The sequence below is a fragment of the Peromyscus leucopus genome, chromosome 7 (genome assembly GCF_004664715.2).
Source record: "Peromyscus leucopus breed LL Stock chromosome 7, UCI_PerLeu_2.1, whole genome shotgun sequence".
Classification (NCBI taxonomy): Eukaryota; Metazoa; Chordata; class Mammalia; order Rodentia; family Cricetidae; genus Peromyscus; species Peromyscus leucopus.
Window position 1 is genome coordinate 52,482,094 of NC_051069.1, and position 18,291 is coordinate 52,500,384.

The window sequence follows — 18,291 nt, forward strand, 5'->3', positions numbered from 1 at the left end:
GCTTGTGAAAGTAAAAGGGGGCATGAGATCCCTGGGACTGGAGGTATGGGTTGTTATATGTCACTAAGTGGATACTTTGGACCAAAAATGGGTCTTCTGCATGAGCAGAAAGTGCTCCTAAGCATGGAGCCATCCTTACTATTTCCTGTTTTTAGTTTCTTAAGGAGCCTCTATACTCTTTTTCTGAAATGAATAGACTCAATAGCTTAAATTCCCACCAACAGTGTATAATGTTCATTTTTCTCCAATAGTTACAAGCGTTTGTTTTTTACTTTGTACATAAATGTCGTTTGGACTAGGATGAAAGTGAATCTTAGTGTAGTTTTGCATTTTTGTAATGGCTAAAGATGTTGAGGATTTCCCCCACAGACTCAGTGGGAGCCCAAGTTTTAGTAAGCTACTTTGGAGACTTTGAAAATCTAGGTTTCTGACAAAGTCAGCACTAAGTCAAAGCTACTGATTTTAACCTGTGGCGAAGAATCCTTTGCAGGCTTCCTACGATGCAGTCTTTTAATCTAAGCTATGGAGCCACATAGTCTATCCTAAGTGGAGAGTGGTCCTGGCATGCAGTTGGAAGAGAAGGCAAAGAAGAGAAGGAAGTCAGTTTAAGGTACCTTAGTGTGCAGGTCACTGGGTCACAGTATTTACAGGTGTGCACCCCATACCCAGATTATGTAGTTCTAGGGATTGAACCCCATAAATGCTGGGTAAATATTATACACAATGAGCTCCATGCCCAGCCCATGTGTACTCATAAATGTGCACATCAATACCATGAAATGCTAAGTGTCTTCCAGACAAAAAAGATTATGTAATCAAACTGTGCTAGGAAACCTTGGTTTGAACAAAGCCAAGCAATTTCCTTACAGCCACATCTCTAGTAAAAAGACAAAATCAGCACAGGACTATCACATTATGGAACCCAAACTTTCAAACAAATGACATATGTCACCTCTTTCAAGTCAAAGGAGGTACATTCTGATGTAGCATTCTTTCATGTCCTCATTTATTTGTTTATTCACTCAAGACTTTGAGTTGAACACCACACCTACCACATGTGAAACAGTCAAACGTTAATAGTTGTTAAGAGCCAGGACTGCTGGAGATTAAAATTCAATTCAGACATTTTGGCCAAAAAATATGGAAAAAATGAAATATAATGAATTCTCAGTGAAGGTGGATTTAAGCTTGCCCATGAAAATGATCGGAATTGATGGGGTCTGATGAAGAATAAGTAGGTCAGGAGGAAGGAAGAGCTCAACATTGAGTCATACAGAAAATAGAGGGGAACAAGGATTGAATAAGTGTGGTCACAAATTTATGGAGCAATTACAACTCAAAAGGATACAGGAGGGTTAAAGTTGTAGCTCAGTTGGTAGAGAACTTGCCTAGAATTCACAGAGTCCTGAGTTTCTGTCCTTGGCACCATATACACTAAATGTGATCATGCAGATCTACATAATCTCAGTACTTAGGAGGCAGTCAGATCAAAAGTTTAAGAATGCCCTCAGCTGTGTAGTGAGTTTAAAGCTGGCCTAGGAAACAGGAAACCCTGTCTCTCTGCTCTCTTTCTCTCTCTCATACACTCCACACACACATACACACACATGCAAACACACACAAGCACATGTATACGTATGCGTGCATACACACATGTGCACACATACAACACATATATATGCACGCACACACATGCACACACATAAGCACATGCACATGTGTGCATGCACACACACACACACACACACACACACACACACACACATACACACACACCAGAAAATTTTTTTAAAAAAGCATGAGTGGAGGAAACAGATGAGCCATATAGCAAAACTCACCTTTTCCCTGCCCAGATCATGCCACCCACATCCCAGGAAAGCAGCACTTTCATAGATATTTCTCTCCCTTTCATCATGTAGAGAAAAAAAATTTAATTGCCTATCTAGAAAGTGTAAACATTTTTACAATTTGTGTTGCATGTCTCAACTTACAGAGCTAACCACAAAAGGGACAGTAAAAGTGGAGACCACTGCCGCATCTCTGAAGGCTACTTCCATTGCCACTTCAACCACCAAAATCCCTACTACAACTTCAAGACCCTTGAGTCACCTCAAGACACCAGAAAAAATAGGCAACATAAACACAACAGAGATGATTATCATAGCCTCAGATACTTCCCATGATGTCCTAGGGACAGCGGCATCATTTCCTACAGGCTCTGGAGAAAACACTAGCATGGTCCTCAGGACAAGACCATCATCTTACAGTAAAGAACCAGAGAGCACAGCCCTATTGATCCCCAGTCTTAGGACAGAGACCAGCCCAGATGTTCATACTTTGAACATCTCCTCTGGTGAGTCTGATACAGTCTCATGGGTCACCCATCCTTTAGAGATTACTTCACCTGTTGCCAAGATAACCATGAATATTTCTCAAGGTGAATCTGATTCCATTGTGTCCACAGCCACCACTCCCAGAGGAGAAGTCACTTCAACTTTTCCAACATTAACTGCTTTATCTACTATACCAGATTTGGCAACCTCACTGATTAGCAGACCTGAAGAAAACACCAGTATGCTTATTTCAACTCTTACTGACTCCCTGAGTAAACCAAAGACAACATCCTCTGGGGTCACCCATCCTGGGATGGAAGTGGATTATTCTATTGCCAGCACTTTTTCTACTGACACATCAGGAATGGCAACCTCACTGGATATTAATTCTGGAGCAGACACCAAGCCAGCTCTCCAAAGTCTGACTGCTGCCCCTGGTGAGTCAGATACAACAGCCTCAGTGGTCATGCACCTTTCACAGAGCAGAATCCCTGTTTCTGAAAATATTCTGACATTTCCAATGGTGAAACTGCTACTACCACACTCTCAATGGATACTACCCATGGGACAGAAGTCATGCCAACGCTTCCAACCACTACTACATCACCTACTATAACAGGATTGAGAACCTCACTGGTCATTAGTTCTCAGACCAGACAGAAAAATACTAGTGCATCAACTATGACTCCTGCTGGTGAACCAGAGTCCACTGACACACTTGCCACTGATCTTGAAGCATGGGAAACCACAGCTATTCTAAACACAACTACTTTGGCTGCTATATCAGGAAAGGTAATGGAGTCAACCACTTCACCTTTGATTGCTTTTCCAGATCAACTGTTTAATACAACCTCTTGGATCACCCGGACTGGGACAGAAGTCACTTCAACCATTTCTACTGTGAGTATTTCCTCTGGTGAGCCAAATACAACAGTATCGGGGATTACCCATGCTACAGAGACAAGCTTTACTGTTCCTAAAACAGCCCTAACATTTTCACATGGTGGATCATATTTGACATTGTCAACAGCCACAAGTACTGGGGAAGAAGCCAGCTCTGCCCTGCCAACTACAGTGACTGCACCTGGTGTACCAAATACAATGACCTCACTGCTCACTAGTTCTAGAGCAGTGACCAGTACAAGTACTCCATCTTTGACTGTTCCTTTTTCTAAACCAGAAACAACAGCCACAATTGCTACCCATGCTGGATCCCAGATAAGTTCAACTATTACAATTCCAGCTAATTCTCCTACTTTACCAGGAATGTTGACCTCACTCATAACCAGTTCTGGAACAAAAAGAAGTCTGTCTCCAACTTCGACTGTTTCCACGGGTCAATCAGAGACCACCATTCCGTGGACCATTCATCTTGAGGCAAAGTCCAGTTCAGCTGTCCCAACTTCAGCTGTTTTATCTGGTGAGCCAGATACAACAATTTCATTAGTCACTCCTGATGAAGCGATCAGCCCTACAGTTCTGAAGACAGACCCAGGTTTTTCTCACCATGGATTAAATGTTACACCCTCAGTGGCTTCCAGTCTTGGGACAGAAACAAATTTAGCTGGCTCATCTTCTGTTTTTTCACCTGAGGTGTCAGAGGTTCTGACCTCACTGACTACTAGTTTTTCAACAGTAACTAGTGAAAGTACTCCATCGCAGTCTATTTCTGATGATGAGTCAGATACCACAGTATCATTGATCAGCCACCATAGGCCACAGATGAATTTAACCATTGCTACTCTGACTGTCTCCCCTAATGTTCCAGAGATGATATCACATGCCACTAGTAGTGAAATAAAAACAAATCTATTTCCAACTCAGATTTCTTTCCCAAGTCAGCCAGAGACTACTGCTTCAGAAGTCAGCCATCCTGGAGATGAAACTAGTTCTGAGGTTCCAACTGGGACTGGAACCCTCAGTGAGCCACATGAAACAGGGTCTTTTGTCAACTATCATTCAAAGGATATTCCAACTCTTCCCAATATAAGGCCAAGTTTTTCTCATATGGATTCAGACACTTCACCTCCTGTATCCACCACAATTATTGGTCCAGAAGCGAGTTCAGCTGTTCTAACCACAACTATCTTACCTGTTGCCCCTGATATGGTGACTTCACAGGTCCCTAGTTCTGGTACAGATCCAAGAACAGCTAAATCAATTCCAATTCTTCATTCTTCTGAACCATGGACCATAGTTTCCCTGGCAACCAATGCAGGGGAAGAAGCAAGTTCAGCCATTTCTACTTCAGGTGTCACCACTCTCGGTGTAACAGAAGTGAAGACATCACTGGTCTCCAATTCTGGGGCAGAGACACATGCAACCACTCCAATTCCAGTTCTTTCCCCAAGTGAACCAGACACCATAGCCTCATGGGTCACTGATTCTGGCAGAGAAGGCACTTCAGATATTTTAACTCTATCTACTTTACCTGATGGGACAGATGAAACAGAATCAAGGGGTACTCATTCTTCAGAGACTAACCTAACAGTCCTCCCAATAACTCCAGATGTTTCCAATACTGTATCAGATAGTTTACCCTCAATGGCCACCAGTTCAGAGACAGAAAACAAATCAGATTTTTCAACTTCTACTTTGTCACCTACTGTATCAGAAGAACTGACTTCACTTGTCCCTACTTTTAGGACAGCCACCAGCACCACTATTCCAACTTTGACTCTTTCTTCTGATAAACCAGAGACAGGAGTCTCAATGATCACTCGTACTGGGCTACAGAAAACTTCATCCTTTCCAACTACAACTGCTTCCTCAGATTTACTTGGGATAATGACTTCACTAGTCCCTAGTTCTGAGATATACACCAGTACAATTTCCCCAACAATATCAAGTTATTCACAAGAACTGGAAAAAACAACATCACAAGTAACCCTTTCTGCCATTTCAGAAGATAGTTCTGTTACAACTCTTACTGCTATACCAGGTGAAGCAGGTACATCAACCTCATTTGTTCCCAATCCTGAAGAGATCAGCTCCAGTGTTCCAAGGACAAGCACAAGTTTTCCCCATGTTGAATTTCATACCACACCCCCAACGACTACCACTAATGAACAGGAAGCCAGATCATCTGCTCCAACTATAGATATCTCATCTAGCATTCCAGATTCGATAACCTCAGAAGGCCACACTTCTGGGGAAGGTACAAGAACATCCAAACCAATTCTGACGCCTCAACCTTCTGAGCCACATACCAAAATTTCTCTGATCTCTCATTCTGGGGGAAAAACTAGCTCACCCATGTTTACTGTTGCTGTCTCTCCAGGTGTCTTTACCTCTGAGACAGGAATCCATACCAGAAATTGGACTATTTCCCCAGGTCAACCAAAGACCACAACCTCATGGACCATGAATCCTGGAATAGAAGTGAATTCAAGGATGCTAACTACAACAATCTCACCTAGTGTTCTAGACATGGTGACCTCAAAATCTGTGAACCAAATGCCTAAATTACAGACCACAATTTCATTGTTAACCGATGCTGGAGAAGAGCTCAGTTCGGCCATGTCTACTCTGACTGTCTCTCCAGGTATAACAGAAGTGACCCATCACTGCTCAATAACTTAAGTACAGAAAACCATGCAACAACTTCAACTCTAACTTCTTCCCCAAGACTACGAGAGACAACAACATCTTGGATCAACAACCCTGAAAAAGAAGCAGCCATTTCAGGGATTCAAACTACAAACTCAATATCTAGTGTTACAGACATGATGACCTCAACAATCCTGAACCACACTCCTGCTGAACCACAGAAGACAGCATCATTGGCCACTCATGCTGGGAGACAACACAGTTCAGCCATGAATAGCATGGCAGTCTCACAGGGTATAACAGAAGTGATATCGTGGGTCAAGAGCTTGGGCACAGAAAGCCACAGAGTGACTTCAAATACAGCTTTATCCCCCATACAACCAGAGGTTATAACACCAGGAGTAACCCATCCTGGAAGAGAAGGTACTTCAGGGGTTCTATCTACAACCATTGAACCTAGTGTGCCAGAAATGATGACCTCACCAACTCTTATTCCTCCTGATCCATATACTAGAGTTACATTGGTCACCAACATTGTGGAACAGTCCAATTCAGCCATGTCTACAAGGCCTGATCTTCCACATACAACAGACACGATACCATTATTTGTCACTACCTCAGGCACAGAAAGCCATTCAGTGATTTCAACTTTAGCTGTTTCCCAAGATCAACCAGAGACCACAGTCCAATGGGTTACACACCCGGGAAAGGAAGATACTTCAGGGGTTCTAAGAGCAATGACCTTACCTACTGTTCCAGGCATGATGAGCTCAACAATTCTGTCCCAGACTCCTTCTGAAGCACAGACAAGAACATCATTGGTCACACATCCTGGTGGACACCTCAATTCATCCATGTCTACTCAGGCTGTCTCTTCAGGGGTAACAGAAATGATGACATCACAGGTCACTACTTCTGGGACAGAGGCACATGGAACCAGTCCATCTCTCATTGTTTCCCCAGGTCAAACAGAGTCCACAGCCTCATGGACAACACATGCAGAAAGAGAAGACACTTCAGGTGTTTTACCTACCTCCATTTCAACTGGTGTTCCAGATCTTGTTACTTCCACAATTCCTATTCCGTCTGAATCACATTCCACAGTTTCATTTGTCACCCACATTGGTGAACTGCCCAATTCGGCCATGTCTGCTGAGACTGTCCTTTCAGGAGTAACTGGAATGATACCATCACTGGCCACTAGCTCTGGCACAAAAAACTATTCAACAGCTACAACTCTGGCAGTATCCACAGATCAACCAGGGACCACAGCCCCATGGGTCACCCAGTCTGGAAAAGAAGGCACTTCAGAGGATCTATCTACAACTGTCTCACCTAGTGTTCTAGACATGATGACCTCAACAACAGTGATCCACACTCCGTCTGAACCACAAACCATAACATTGATCACCCATGCTGGAGGACACCCCAGTTCATCCATGTCTACTCAGGCTGTCTCTTCAGGTGTAACAGAAATGCCACCATCACTAGTCACTAGCTTGGGAACAGGAAGCTATGTAATTACCTCAACTCTGGATGTTTCCAAAGATCAGCCAGAGACAACAGCCCTGTTGATCACCCATCCTGAAAGAGATGCAACATCACGGGTTCCACCTACAACAATTTCAACTAGTGTTCCAGAAATGATGCCTACAACTACTCTTATTCCTTCTGAACCATATAACACCATGTCATTCATCACTCACAATGAGGAACAGCCCAGTTCGATATTGTCTACAAGTCCTGGCTCTGTGGGTATTACAGACGTGATACCATCACTGGGCATTAGCTTAAGCACAGAGAGCCATTCCATGACTTCAACTCTGGGTGCATCTACAGATCAACTAGGAACCACAGTCCCATTGGACATGCATCCTGGAGAAGAAGGTTCCTCAGGTGATCTATCTATGACAATTTCAACTAGTATTCCAGGCATGATGACCTCAACAATTCTGACCCAGACTCCTTCTGAAGCACAGACAATAACATCATTGGTCAATCATGCTAGTGGACACCTCAGTTCATCCATGTCCACTCAGGCTTTCTCTTCAGGTGTAACAGAAATGATGACATCACCAGCCACTACTCCTTGGAAAGAGACACATGAAACCAGTCCAGCTCTACTTGTATCCTCAGGACAAACAGAAACCACAGCCTCAAGGGTGACTTCTGCTAAATGGGAAGATACTTCAGGTGTTCTAACTACTACTATTTCACCTAGTGTTTCAGACCTTGTTATTTCCACAACTCTTATTCCTACTGAACCACATTCTACAGTTTCATTTCTCACCCATATTGGTGAACAGCCCAGTTCAGCCATGTCTACTCTGGCTGCCTCTCCAGGTATAACAGAAATGATAACATCACTGGCCACTAGCTCTGGCAAAAAAAGCAATTCAACAGCTACAACTCTGGCACTGTCCACAGGTCAAACAGGGACCACAGGGTCATGGGTCACCCATTCTGAAAAGGCAGAAACTTCAGATGTTATAACTATAACCCTCTCACCTAGTGCTCCAGAGAATATAACCTCAACAATTCTGACCCACACTCCTTCTGAAACACAGACCACAATATCAGTGGTTACCCATGCTGAGGCACAACCCAGTTTATCCATGACTACTCATGCTGTCTCTTCAGGAATAACAGAAATGATGACATCACAGGCCACTACTTCTGGGACAGAGGCACATGGAACCAATCCATCTCTCGTTGTTTCCCCGGGTCAAACAGAGTCTACAGCCTCATGGACAACACATGCAGTAAGAGAAGACATATCAGGTGTTCTACCTAACTCCATTTCAACTGGTGTTCAAGATCTTGTTACTTCCACAATTCCTACTCCTTCTGAACCACATTCTACAGTTTCATTTGTCACCCATATTGGTGAACAGCCCAGTTCAGCCATGTCTACTCTGGCTGCCTCTCCAGGTATAACAGAAATGATAACATCACTGGCCACTAGCTCTGACACAAAAAGCAATTCAACAGCTACAACTCTGGCACTGTCCACAGGTCAAACAGGGACCACAGGGTCATGGGTCACCCATTCTGAACAGGCAGAAACTTCAGATGTTATAACTACAACCCTCTCTCCTAGTGCTCCAGAGAATATAACCTCAACAATTCTGACCCACACTCCTTCTGAAACACAGACCACAATATCAGTGGTTACCCATGCTGAGGCACAACCCAGTTTATCCATGACTACTCATGCTGTCTCTTCAGGAATAACAGAAATGATGACATCACAGGCCACTACTTCTGGGACAGAGGCACATGGAACCAATCCATCTCTCGTTGTTTCCCAGGTCAAACAGAGTCTACAGCCTCATGGACAACACATGCAGTAAGAGAAGACACTTCAGGTGTTCTACCTAACTCCATTTCAACTGGTGTTCAAGATCTTGTTACTTCCACAATTCCTACTCTTTTGAATCACATTCCACAGTTTCATTTGTCACCCACATTGGTGAACAGCCCAATTCGGCCACGTATACTGAGGCTGTCTCTTCAGGTGTAACTGGAATGATACCATCACTGGCCACTAGCTCTGGCACAAAAAACTATTCAACAGCTACAACTCTGGCAGTGTCCACAAATCAACCAGGGACCACAGCCCCATGGGTCACCCAGTCTGGAAAAGAAGGCACTTCAGAGGATCTATCTACAACTGTCTCACCTAGTGTTCCAGACATGATGACATCAACAACTGTCGTCCACACTCCTTCTGAATCACAAACCTTAACATTGGTCTCCCATGCTGGAGGATACCCCAGTTTATCCATGTCTACTCAGGCTGTCTCTTCAGGTGTAACAGAAATGCCATCATCACCAGTAACTAGCTTGGTCACAGGAAGCTATGTAATTACTTCAACTCTGGATGTTTCCAAAGGTCAGCATGAGACTACAGCCCCATTGGTCACCCATCCTGAAAGAGAAGCCACATCAGTTGTCTATCTTCAACCATCTCACCTAGTATACCAGAAATGATGACATCACCTAGTCTTATTTCTGCTGAACAACACAGCACAGTGTTATTGGTCACCCATGTTGAGGAACAGCCCAGTTCAGCCATGTCTATAAGCCCTGTCTCTCCAGGTGTAACAGAAAGGATACCATTACTTGTTACTACCTCTAACACAGAAGGTCATTCACTGCCTTCAACTCCATCTCTTTCCCCAGATCAACCTGCAGCCACAGGTTCATGGGTCACCCAACCTTGGAATGAAGGCACTTCAGAGATTCTAAGCACAACTATCTCAAATACTGTTCCAGATATAACCACCTCAACAATTCTGACCCAGACTCCTTCTGAAGCACAGACAATAACATCATTGGTCACTCATCCTGGTAGACACCACAGTTCATCCATGTCTACTCAGGCTGTCTCTTCAGGGGTAACAGAAATGATGACATCACAAGCCACTACTTCTGGGACAGAGGCACATGGAACCAGTCCATCTCTCATTGTTTCCCCGGGTCAAACAGAGTCCACAGCCTCATGGACAACACATGCAGAAAGAGAAGACACGTCACGTGTTATCCCTAACTCCATTTCAACTGGTGTTCCAGATCTTGTTACTTCCACAACTCCTACTCCTTCTGAATCACATTCCACAGTTTCATTTGTCACCCACATTGATGAACAGCCCAATTCAGCCATGTCTACTGAGGCTGTCTCTTCAGGTGTACCAGATATGATACCATCATTGGCCACTAGCTCTGGCACAAAAAACTATTCAACAGCTACAACTCTGGCAGTGTCCACAGATCAACCAGGGACCACAGCCCCATGGGTCACCCATTCTGTAAAGGCAGACACTTCAGATGTTATAACTACAACCCTCTTATCTAGTGCTCCAGAGAATATAACCTCAACAAGTCTGACCCACAATCCTCCTGAAACACAGACAACAATATCAGTGGTTACCCATGCTGAGGCACAACCCAGTTTATTCATGTCTACTGAGGCTTTCTCTTCAGATATAACAGAAATGATACCATCAGTGGTCCCTAGCTCTGACACAGAAAACTATTTAACAACTACATCTCTTAAAGTTTCCACAGATCAACCAGGCACTACAGCCCCATGGGTCACCCATCCTGGAAAGGAAGATACTTTAGAGATTCTATCTACAACTCTCTCACCTAGTGTTCCAGACATGATGACCTCAACAACTATGATCCATGCTCCTTCTGAACCACAGACCATAACTTCATTAGTCACACATCATGGTGGGCACTTCAGTTCATCCATGTCTACTCAGGCTGTCTCCTCAGGTGTAACAGAAATGCCACCATCACTAGTCACTAGCTTGGGCACAGAAAAGTATGTAATGACTACAACTCTTGCTGTTTCCAAAGATCAGCCTGAGATAACAGCTCCATTGGTCACCCATCCTGAAAGAGACACAACATCAGGGGTTCCACCTACAACAATTTCAACTAGTGTTCCAGAAATGATGTCCACAACTACTCTTATTCATTCTGAACCATATAACACCATGTCATTCATCACTCACAATGAAGAACAGCCCAGTTCGATATTGTCTACAAGTCCTGGCTCTGTGGGTATTACAGACGTGATACCATCACTGGGCATTAGCTTAAGCACAGAGAGCCATTCCATGACTTCAACTCTGGGTGCATCTACAGATCAACTAGGGACCACAGCCCCATTGGACATGCATCCTGGAGAAGAAGGTTCCTCGGGTGATCTATCTATAACCATTTCAACTAGTATTCCAGGCATGATGACCTCAACAATTCTGACCCAGACTCCTTCTGAAGCACAGACAATAACATCATTGGTCAATTATGCTAGTGGACACCTCAGTTCATCCATGTCCACTCAGGCTTTCTCTTCAGGTGTAACAGAAATGATGACATCACCAGCCACTACTCCTTGGACAGAGACACATGAAAACAGTCCTGCTCTACTTGTATCCTCAGGACAAACAGAAACCACAGCCTCAAGGGTGACTTCTGCTAAATGGGAAGATACTTCAGATGTTCTAACTACTACCATTTCACCTAGTGTTCCAGACCTTGTTATTTCCACAATTCCTACTCCTTCTGAACCACATTCTACAGTTTCATTTGTCACCCATATTGGAAAACAGCCCAGTTCAGCCATGTCTACTCTGGCTGCCTCTCCAGGTATAACAGAAATGATAACATCACTGGCCACTAGCTCTGGCACAAAAACCAATTCAATAGCTACAACCCTGGCAGTGTCCACAGGTCAAACAGGGACCATAGGTTCATGGGTCACCCATCCTGTAAAGGCAGAAACTTCAGGTGTTATAACTACAACCCTCTCTCCTAGTGCTCCAGAGAATATAACCTCAACAATTCTGACCCACACTCCTTCTGAAACACAGACCACAATATCAGTGGTTACCCATGCTGAGGCACAACCCAGTTTATCCATGTCTACTCAGGCTGTCTCTTCAGGGGTAACAGAAATGATGACATCACAGGCCACTACTTCTGGGACAGAGGCACATGGAACCAATCCATCTCTCGTTGTTTCCCCGGGTCAAACAGAGTCTACAGCCTCATGGACAACACATGCAGAAAGAGAAGACATATCAGGTGTTCTACCTAACTCCATTTCAACTGGTGTTCAAGATCTTGTTACTTCCACAATTCCTACTCCTTTTGAATCACATTCCACAGTTTCATTTGTCACCCACATTGGTGAACAGCCCAATTCGGCCACGTATACTGAGGCTGTCTCTTCAGGTGTAACTGGAATGATACCATCACTGGCCACTAGCTCTGGCACAAAAAACTATTCAACAGCTACAACTCTGGCAGTGTCTACAAATCAACCAGGGACCACAACCCCATGGGTCACCCAGTCTGGAAAAGAAGGCACTTCAGAGGATCTATCTACAACTGTCTCACCTAGTGTTCCAGACATGATGACATCAACAACTGTGGTCCACACTCCTTCTGAATCACAAACCTTAACATTGGTCTCCCATGCTGGAGGACACCCCAGTTTATCCATGTCTACTCAGGCTGTCTCTTCAGGTGTAACAGAAATGCCATCATCACCAGTAACTAGCTTGGGCACAGGAAGCTATGTAATTACTTCAACTCTGGATGTTTCCAAAGGTCAGCATGAGACTACAGCCCCATTGGTCACCCATCCTGAAAGAGAAGCCACATCAGTTGTCCTATCTTCAACCATCTCACCTAGTATACCAGAAATGATGACATCACCTAGTCTTATTTCTGCTGAACAACACAGCACAGTGTTATTGGTCACCCATGTTGAGGAACAGCCCAGTTCAGCCATGTCTATAAGCCCTGTCTCTCCAGGTGTAACAGAAAGGATACCATTACTTGTTACTACCTCTAACACAGAAGGTCATTCACTGCCTTCAACTCCATCTCTTTCCCCAGATCAACCTGCAGCCACAGGTTCATGGGTCACCCAACCTTGGAATGAAGGCACTTCAGAGATTCTAAGCACAACTATCTCAAATACTGTTCCAGATATAACCACCTCAACAATTCTGACCCAGACTCCTTCTGAAGCACAGACAATAACATCATTGGTCACTCATCCTGGTAGACACCACAGTTCATCCGTGTCTACTCAGGCTGTCTCTTCAGGGGTAACAGAAATGATGACATCACAAGCCACTACTTCTGGGACAGAGGCACATGGAACCAGTCCATCTCTTGTTGTTTCCCTGGGTCAAACAGAGTCCACAGCCTCATGGACAACACATGCAGAAAGAGAAGACACGTCACGTGTTATCCCTAACTCCATTTCAACTGGTGTTCCAGATCTTGTTACTTCCACAACTCCTACTCCTTCTGAATCACATTCCACAGTTTCATTTGTCACCCACATTGATAAACACCCCAATTCAGCCATGTCTACTGAGGCTGTCTCTTCAGGTGTACCAGAAATGATACCATCATTGGCCACTAGCTCTAGCACAAAAAACTATTCAACAGCTACAACTCTGGCAGTGTCCACAGATCAACCAGTGACCACAGCCCCATGGGTCACCCATTCTGTAAAGGCAGACACTTCAGATGTTATAACTACAACCCTCTCATCTAGTGCTCCAGAGAATATAACCTCAACAATTCTGACCCACACTCTTTCTGAAACACAGACCACAATATCAGCGGTCACCCATGCTGAGGCACAACCCAGTTTATTCATGTCTACTGAGGCTTTCTCTTCAGGTATAACAGAAATGATACCATCAGTGGTCCCTAGCTCTGACACAGAAAACTATTTAACAACTACAACTCTTGAAGTTTCCACAGATCAACCAGGCACTACAGCCCCATGGGTCACCCATCCTGGAAAGGAAGATACTTTAGAGATTCTATCTACAACTCTCTCACCTAGTGTTCCAGACATGATGACCTCAACAACTATGATCCATGCTCCTTCTGAACCACAAACCATAACATCATTAGTCACACATCTTGGTGGGCACTTCAGTTCATCCATGTCTACTCAGGCTGTCTCTTCAGGTATTCCACAAACTCCACCATCACTAGTCACTAGCTTGGGCACAGAAAGCTATGCAATGAGTACAACTCTGGCTGTTTCGCCAGGTCAAACAGAGACCACAAACCAATGGCTCACTCATCCTGGAAGAGAAGGCACTTCAGAGGTTCTATTTACAACTATCTTACCTACTGTACCAGAAATGAAGACTTCACCAACTCTTATTCCTTCTGAACCACATACCACTATTTCATTGGTCACCAACACTGGGGAACAGCCCAGTTCAGCCATGTCTACAAGGCCTGTCTCTTCAGGTATAACAGAAAGAATACCATCACTAGTCACTAGTTCTGGCACAGAAATCCATCCAGTGACTTCAACTCTGGCTGTTTCCCCAGGTCAAACAGAGTCCACAGCCCCATGGGTTACCCATCCTGAAAAAGAAAACACTTCAGGAGTTCTAACGTCAACCATCTCACAAAGTGTTCCCGACATGATGGCCTCAACATCTCTGAACCACATTACTTCTGAACCACAGACCATAACATTGGTCACCCATGCTCGGGGACATACCAGTTTATCCATGTCTACTCAGGCTGTCTCTCCCCATGTAACAGAAATGATACCACCACTAGTCACTAGCACTGGCATGCCAGAAATGACCTCACGAAATCATATTTCTTCTGAAGCACATGCCACAATTTCTTTTGTCACCCATGTTGAGGGACAGCCCAGTTCAGCTCTATCTACAAGGCCTGTGTCTCCGCATATAACAGAAACAATACCATCACTAGTCACTAGCTCTCACCTAGAAAGGGATTCAGTGTCTTCCACTCCAACTGCTTCTTCAGGTCAACCAGAGACCACAGCCTCTTGGGTCACCCATTCTGTAACTGAAGCTACTTTGAGTAGTCTAAGGACATCTGCCTCTCCTAGTGTTACAGACATGATGTCCTCACCAACTCTTTTTTCTTCTGAACCACATACCATGATATCCTTGGTCTCCCATGTTGATGAACAGCCCAGTTCAGCCATGTCTACAAGCCCTGTCTCTCCAGGTATAACAGAAATGATGACATCACCAGTCACTACTTCTGAGACAGAGACACATACAACTACTCCAACTCTGACTGTTTCCTCAAGTCAAACAGGGACCACAGCCTCCTGGGTCACCCATCCTGGAAAAGAAGCAACTTCAATTTCTACTTTGTCTGCTTCACCCAGTGAGCCAAAAAGAACTGAAACATGGCTCATTACTTCTGCCAAGCCTAGCACACCACTCTCCACAACACCTCCCACATTTTCTTATAGTGGATCAAACATCACTTCCTCAGCTTCTGGGGCAGAGACCACTCCAGCAATTCCAACAACTCTTTCATCTGGTGTACCATATATAACCACTCGACTGGATGCTGCTTCTCCAACAGACAATAGTATGACTTTTCCTACATTGAGTACATCAATGTATGAACCAATATCAACAGTCTCCTTAGTTACTCATCCTGCCTCAACCCAACAACCTTCCAGTTTTTCTGATAGCGGTTTAGATGTAACACCCTCAGTTGGCAAGCATCCTGGAATAGAAACCAGTTCATCTGTGCCAACAGTGACTGTCTCTCCTGGGGCACCAGGTGTAATGACCTCACAATTCACTAATTCTGGGCCATCAACCATTACATTTCCAACTACAGTTGTGTCTCCTAGTGAACCAAAAAGCACAACTTCATTAACCACCCACCTCAGTGCAGAAACTAACACAATTCCTGTCTCAACTGGTTTTCTTCCTTTATTGGAAACCACAGCCGCAGTGCCCATTTCACATGGGGAAGATGTTAGTACAACTCTCTTGACTCAGACTGTCTCCCATGGAAGACCAGAGATGACAAATTTTCCCTTGAACTCCTTTGTGACTGAGGGTAGCAGAAGTGACCTGGGTACAACCTTTTCATCTGGTGCTTCTGAAGGAACAGCCTCTCTCCCAGTCCTCTCTGGGACTGAGACCAGCACCGCCATTCTAACTGTAACCCCTTCCCCTGCTTTAGCGAACACCACAGGCTTAGGGGCTTCCATCTCTTCAGCAGAATCCACTCTGACTGTGTCCCCTAGTGTTCCTGGGTTGCCCAGTGCTCCTACAACCAGTAAACCTGGCAATGCAACTTCACAGAGCCTAGAAACCTCAGCATCTGACACTACAGTTAGACTTCCCAATTTTGCCAGTGATGTAATGACCTTGACACCATCAGAGTCCTCAGCAAGCCCACTCACTGACCTGGAAACTACAAGTGAGACTTCTCATTTAGCTATCACGAGTTCAAGACCCACTGGCTCTAAGACCACAACTACTCTACATGCAAGTTCTTATGCCCCTCTGACCACATCTAAAATGTCCACATGGTCCTCTGAGACTGTGACTTCAGGACCAGGTAAGCAGAAGTTTTATTATTGTATATATATATATTTCCTCTTTGTGTGTTTTAGGTATGCAATTCAGTATTGTTAAATGTACAGTGTTATGTAACTATCACTTTCAGTTTCCAGATAGTTTTTAGATTCCTGTTCATTACTGGTTTTGTGGGGCTTGAATCCAGGACCTCACTTACTTTGCAAATACTGTGCCACTAAGCCATATCCAAAACCATCTAAACAATTTTAATCACCTAAAACTGAAATTTTGTACCCATTAAGCAACAATTCCTCATTCTACATTCCTCCCAACCACTAGTAACTGTATTAGTTTCCTTTCTGTGTGCTCTATCTGTTATGCAGCTATTTTACACACAGCTGCTGTGGGTTCAAGACTGCAACAGCCACGGTGTACCTGGAAGACAGACTTCCATAAAACACTACTGCTTTCTTTGACTCTTATATTCTGTCTGTACCCTCTTCCACAATGCTTCCTGAGCCTTAGAATTGATTATTCATTGACTTTTTAATTTATTCATACATTCATTTTCATTTATAGTATATGTGCATGTGTATGTGTGCGTGTTTGTGTTTGGTATATATACTCAGAGATAAGAAGAGGACATCAGGTACTTTCCTCTGTTACTCTTCACTTTATTCCATTGAGGTAAGTTCTTTCACTGAACTTGGAACTAGACTGACAATAAGGAATCCCCAGAGATCCTCCTGTCTTTACCTATATCACAGCTCTGTCTGGTGTTGCAAGCACACACTTGGCCAAGCCCAATTTTTCACATGAGTGCAAGGGATTCAAACTCAGGCTCTCATACTTGCACAGCAAACACTCTCACCCACAGATCCCTCTTCATAGACCCAAGAGCTGGGAGCTTTTTATTAAAATTTTAATTGCGCTTTTTTCTTCTATTTTTGAGATTATAATATCATTATGTAATTTTCCCTTTCCCTATCCCCCCTCTAAACCCTCTCATACACCCCTACCTTGTTCTTTTTCAAAGGTATGGACTTATTCCATTAATTGGTGTCACATGCACACACACACACACACACACACACACACACACACATACACACATACACACACACATATATACCTAAATATAATCTACTGAGTCTGTGTAATGTATGCATATTTTCAGGAATGATCTTTTGGTTTTTATAACCAATAGTGTGCTCTTCCCTGTTTCACTCTCAGTATTCCTTGGTTACCTGTTGTTCTTTGTGTAGGACTGAGGATTTGTGGTCTTTCTCCATCCACTTTAGCATGTCTACTATCGTCCTGGTTCAGCTCATGTTTAGGCAGTGATGTTAGTAAGATATTTTTAGTGTACCTTCTGACATTACTAACAAACAGTCTTACAGCTAACTCCCTGATCCTCTGGCTCTTAAAATTTTTCTGCCCCCTCTTCCTCAATGTTCCCACGCCTTAGGTACTAGAGTGTTTTGTAGATATAGCCATTGGAACTGGGCTCCATAACTCTGCATTTTGATTGG

The 18,291-nt window shown here is 43.9% G+C and overlaps 1 protein-coding gene across 1 annotated transcript in view; it reads left to right on the forward strand.

Annotated features, from left to right (window-relative positions):
- Muc16 (mucin 16, cell surface associated) overlaps positions 1–18,291 on the forward strand; it is a 197,758-nt gene that overhangs the window by 26,678 nt on the left and 152,789 nt on the right. Inside the window, 7 exon segments of the mRNA XM_037208222.1 lie at positions 1,994–2,542; positions 5,398–5,886; positions 5,889–9,185; positions 9,188–9,312; positions 9,315–9,825; positions 9,828–15,735; positions 16,312–16,799. Of these exon segments, the coding sequence (XP_037064117.1) occupies positions 1,994–2,542; positions 5,398–5,886; positions 5,889–9,185; positions 9,188–9,312; positions 9,315–9,825; positions 9,828–15,735; positions 16,312–16,799 (11,367 nt within the window).